Source organism: Brassica oleracea, chromosome C5 (assembly GCF_000695525.1).
Source record: "Brassica oleracea var. oleracea cultivar TO1000 chromosome C5, BOL, whole genome shotgun sequence".
NCBI classification, from domain to species: domain Eukaryota; kingdom Viridiplantae; phylum Streptophyta; class Magnoliopsida; order Brassicales; family Brassicaceae; genus Brassica; species Brassica oleracea.
This window is the reverse complement of record NC_027752.1, coordinates 34022046-34027477: the sequence shown is the minus strand read 5'-3', so window position 1 is coordinate 34027477 and position 5432 is coordinate 34022046. Positions and strand designations below refer to the sequence as shown.

The following is a 5432-nucleotide window of genomic DNA, read 5'->3' as shown; positions in this document are numbered from 1 at the left end:
AGCTTACGTAGTTGTACTCTTTTTACCTTACTATGGTTTTTCCCATTGGGTTTTCCTGGAAAGGTTTTTAACGAGGCAACAAAGACGTTAAGCGAGAGTGGATAGTGACACCGGTCCCCAAGGGGGAGTGTTATGAAAGTCAGAAAAAGCAGCTACCGTTTTCGTTGAAAATATAAAAAGATGTGGGGTCCGCTTCACTATTTGCACAGTGAATTTCTCTTCTATATAAACGATCGTTTCGATCATTGTAAACACACCATTCTTTCTTCTTCTAATAACACATCATCTCTTGTTATCAGTATTATCTTCTCCTACGGGTATAAAATTTTGCCCCTATTTAAATTCCCGCGATACAATAAAATTCCAGTTCTTTTTATAATAATAAGAACTTTTTTCTTTTTTGTTTGCTAAAATATTAAACAACGATTAATACAATATAGATAAGAACTTCCCTTGGGTTAATACAATATAAACAACGATTTATATATTCAACGATCCACATACATTGTACACATCGGCACGACACATAGACCCATGCAAATGCTTACACGAGCCATGTTACAAATATGTAATGAGCTATGGATCAATGTACGCAACTGCATATAGTGTGCAAGTTGTTCTGTGTCCATATATACATATATAATAAATCCAATAATCCAGCATATAGTGTTCAGATTGTTCTGTGTACAATCCATATAACAACACAGACCAATGATGGTCACCGATCCACCGCCTCACAAGGAGGGCACATCAACAATTTAAAAGCTCACAGTAGTAGTTAACAAAGTAATGGTAACCTAGTGTTAAGGACTAACTCGGGGCATGGCGGTTTGTCATGGGCCTGTTTAATTCATGCTAGAACGAAATAGTTATTAGATTTGGATTTCGATCCATGCAGTTTATATAATACTCTAGTAATAGATAATTAGATTATCTCTTAACGGAAGTCATTCAGTGTAATAACCAGTTCATTTTGTAGGACCGAAGACACTCCTCCCAAAACCAGTCCTTTGAATAGCACTCCTCTCAAAACTGAGTGGATAGATAAGATAAAAAGTTAAAAACAAAAACTCATAGTTAAGTTTTGAACCCCCGCCGCAACATCTAAAATCTTTGGGAATCTCACATTGTAAATAGATGGGCCTTGATTTCATATTTGTTGTTGGGCTTTGATGGTAAAAGATGATTCTGAAACACACAAAAATGTTTCCTTTTTGCTCTCACCATAATTTGACCATGTGAAAGTAATCAATTATACAAATCAAAGATACAGTAGGGTAGTATCCCCACACTCATATGCATCTTGCTTAGTTCCGAATCGAGCAAGTTTGCATCATCACGAGCTCTCAAGCTTCCATATCCATCTCTCTCTCACGCATTTCCCGTAGCTTTCCTTTTATGCTCAGATTCTTCTCTTCGAACACACAAGTAGTTGAAGTTCACCGGAAAAATCAAATTCGACGGCTACATCACCCGCCGCAGGACCTAATCTCAGGAGGAGGAAGATGAAACCGAGATCGATCCGTCAGCGGAGATCCGGCGTCAGGAGGCGGAGCAGAATGGATACTCCTGTATTGAACAGGGAGCGATGCGGCGCGGTTGAAGAGGATGATGATGATTGGAGCAATCAGGTTGATGAGAAACCCAGCAAGGAAGGAAGGACAAGTGTGAGAGAAGATACGGGAAGGAAACTCGCGGCGGGAGTGTGGAGGTTGCAAGTCCCGGATGCGGTTTCTAGCGGCGGAGATGAGAGGAGAATGGATGGGTTAGGGTTTCAGGTACCGTTCTAAAGTTTTCTTTCTGAAAATTTTGAACTTTTCGGTCAAAAGATTGGTTTGATTATAGGATCTTCACAATAGTCGTTAACCACTGTTTGATCATATTTGTGGAATCTGCACACTCTGTTTTTTCTAGTGTGCTAGATCTGAAATACTCTGTTTTAGTTACTATCTGAGAAGAATATTAAATATTAATATTCCTTTTCTTCAGGGAAGTGCTGCTGGACATTTGGGTCCTCTGTTTTTCTATCACCATGATCATAAACATTCTGGCTTCCAAACCAACTACAACTTAAGAAGCATGCCTAGTCCTCCTGTTGCTCCAACAAAGAGTGGATTCTTGTGTAAGGTGTGTTTGCTTCTAGGTGAAGATGATATTTATGTCAGTCCAATAAGATGTTGAAATGCTTCAGAAGTTATATATACCCTATTGTTTGAGAGCATAAGTTAACATTGTGGTTGAGATGAGGTTTCAGAGAGCTTAGAGCTGTTACTTGAACTAGTATATCTGCCTTTGGTCAGTTACTTCTTGGTATCAGAATTATTGAAATGTCACTTTCCATGCGACTGTTTCTATTTTCTCATTTCTTTTTGGGGTTATTGATCTGAAAAATTTAATTTCTTCTGCTGTTAACAGGAGGCTTCGATTCCATTTCCCGACTCTGCGATGGAGGCGGCAACAAAATGGGATCCTATACGCTTAGCTGCAAGGGATGACGTCCACCACATCTACAGCAACGTGAGGCTGATTGATCAACGAGTGAATGCTGCTTCTTCTATTGAGATCAAACTGGAGGAGGCTCGTGCTCGCATAGAAGATCTCGAGAGTGAGAAGCGATCTCAGAAAAAGAAGCTTGAGCACTTCTTGAGGAAAGTTAGCGAGGAGAGAGCATCTTGGCGGTGCAAGGAGCACGAGAAGGTCCGAGCGATCATTGAAGACATGAAAGATGACATCAACCGGGAAAAAAAAGCTCGTCATAAGTTAGAAGCTGTCAATCTAAAACTAGTCAATGAGCTTGCAGATTCAAAGCTGGCTGTGAAGCGTCACATGCATGACTACCAAAAGGAAAGGAAGGCAAGAGAGTTAATCGAAGAAGTTTGCGATGAACTCGCCAAGGAGATAGAAGAAGACAAAGCTGAGATTGATGCATTGAAGAGTGAATCCATGAATCTGAGAGAGGAAGTGGAGGACGAGAGAAGAATGCTGCAGATGGCTGAGGTTTGGCGTGAGGAACGTGTCCAAATGAAGCTTATTGATGCCAAATTAGCACTCGAGGAGAAGTACTCACAAATGAACAAGCTTGTAGGAGAGTTGGAGGCCTTCCTCAGTTCAAGAAATGCTACTACAAGTGTGAAAGAGGTGAGAGAGGCTGAAGTGTTAAGAGAGACTGTTGCATCAGTCAGTGATGTCCAAGAAGTCAAGGAGTTTACATATGAGCCCTCAAAACCGGATGATATCTTAATGTTATTTGAAGAAATGAACTTGGGTGAAGCCATCCAAGATGGAGAAACCGAGCAATGCGTTGGTTACAGTCCGGTCAGCCACGGTTCAGAAGTTCACAGGGTAAGCTCAGATAACAAAGGGAGACTCTCAAATGCTCTAACTGACAAGAATGGTGAATTTGAAGAAGATGACAGTGGTTGGGAAACTGTGAGCCATCAGGAAGAACACAGATCCAGTTTCTCTCCAGATGAGAGCGTCCATTTCACTAGCAACAATCCTCAACGTGACAGCAACGTATGGGCGAATGGCACGGAGTTTCAGAAGACTCCATCGAGAGAAATAAAAGAAGTATGCCCGGTTCCTAGAAGGCAGTCCAAGAAGGTATCGTCAATGGCGAAGCTCTGGAGTTCAATAGAAGGTATCAACGGAAGGGTTTCATTTTCAAACGCGAGAAAGTCAAATGCGGGGATGGTTTCACCAAGGAAAGGCGGATTCAGGACGTTGGACTTGGTGGGCTCATCACCAGACTCGGCATATGCTAATGTAAACCGAGGAGGGATGAAAGGGTGCATAGAATGGCCTAGAGGTACACATAAGAACAACGTGAAGACAAAGCTTATGGAAGCACAAGTCGAGGGCCAAAAGGTTCAGCTGAAACATGTCCTTGAGCATAATATCTAGGCTACTACATACTCTGAAGCTACCTGACTTAATTCAAGGTGGCCGAGTTGCTATTGCCATTATCTCTTGATCTAGCCGGTCAAGCCTTCACGGTGGTAGCGAAAAGCAAAATGATCTGTGTTTGATTACTGCCATAGGCTGGCTTGGTTAGCTTCAGCTACTACCCAACCACTTGTTGGTTGCTAGGGAGCAAAGACTTAATGGTAGTTTTCTTTGACCAATTTTGTGGCTATCTAGCCCAAATTGAGATGTTAGGTCAATGATATTTCTTATATTTTACTACTACATTGTCTATAAACTGTATGATGCATGTTTCTAGCTATTACCATTCACAATAATGAAGAGATATATATTTAAATGAGACCTTTCAGTGGTAACGTTTTCCCGTTGAGCTAAAAAGTTTACAGTCATAATCCATGTCAAACACAGGGAAGACAAGAAGATTGCATATCATGAAAGAAATGCACTGACCACAAACCCTAGAATTGTTGGCCCAGTGGATTTTTGCATTTAGAGTTTTGGACTATTAGTAGCGTTGCCTGCTGTGACACCCCCGATGGTAGATGACCGAAAATGACACGGTCGATTTTCGATGGTCGATCCAAAGTTCTCAGAATACTTCCGATCGTCTTAGACCAACAACCAAAGAACTCCTATCGGATATCACTATAGGCTTTTCAACCCGACAAAGCAATACCCGATAGTTAGTTAGTTCGTCCGGACAAGGACTAATATCATATGGAACTCGTGCTTTAAAAAAATAAACTTTTTATATCATTCAAAAGTATCTTACAAAATTTGTTATAAATTAACCTCGAGGTTTTCGGTCAACAAATCTTATACATAAAAAATATCAAAATGACTTTACAAGGATAATAAAACTACCGCTGGCTAACGATGTTCCTTCCTGTTTTAGAGTAAGGTCTCACGCCTATTGGTTACCTGCATCATAAATGAGTCATGAGTAACTAGTTTATTCAGTGAGCCTAGTCCCGTACCTCAACGTATATTAATAACTAGGGAGGTGTCCGCGCTTCGCGCGGAATATTGTTTTATTATTGCTAAGAACATGATTTTTTTTTGGATAATGTAATTATGTCATCTTTTTTATTTGTTAAGATCATTATTTGATGTTTTTAGTTTGTTATGTAGTAGGTGATAAGTTAATATATTTTGCATTTGTTTTTTTGCATAATGTGTTGTTGTGTGTATAGTACTTGTTAGTAGTCAAATGAGTCTCTAACGTAAACTAATATTGAATTTTAATAACTTTGCATCTACGCATTTGTTGATTCTAAGATTAACGGTTTCATCGTCAAAATTGTATTATATTTTTTTCATATTTTTGAAAATTATAATTTTTAAGATGTTTTTTGCCCTCTCCCCATATTTTAAACTTGAGCTCTCACCGTCTATGTATTTCGTTACATTTCTGGTGTGCGGTGCTTCTCACCATCACCGAAAAAAGACTCACATTTTTCTCTTGTTCTTCTTGCCTTCTTCACCTATGAGATTATATGGTATTTGTT

The 5432-nt window shown here is 39.8% G+C and overlaps 1 protein-coding gene across 1 annotated transcript; it reads left to right on the top strand.

Annotated features, from left to right (window-relative positions):
- Window positions 1-1582: 1582 nt before the first annotated feature.
- On the top strand, window positions 1583-4261 carry LOC106296102 (uncharacterized protein At5g41620; the record flags this gene model as incomplete). The annotated part of the gene is given in 3 exon segments (XM_013732159.1): window positions 1583-1778; window positions 1990-2127; window positions 2416-4261. Coding segments are annotated over 3 exon segments (1822 nt in total), but the record flags the coding sequence as incomplete, so codon positions are not given.
- Window positions 4262-5432: the final 1171 nt, after the last annotated feature.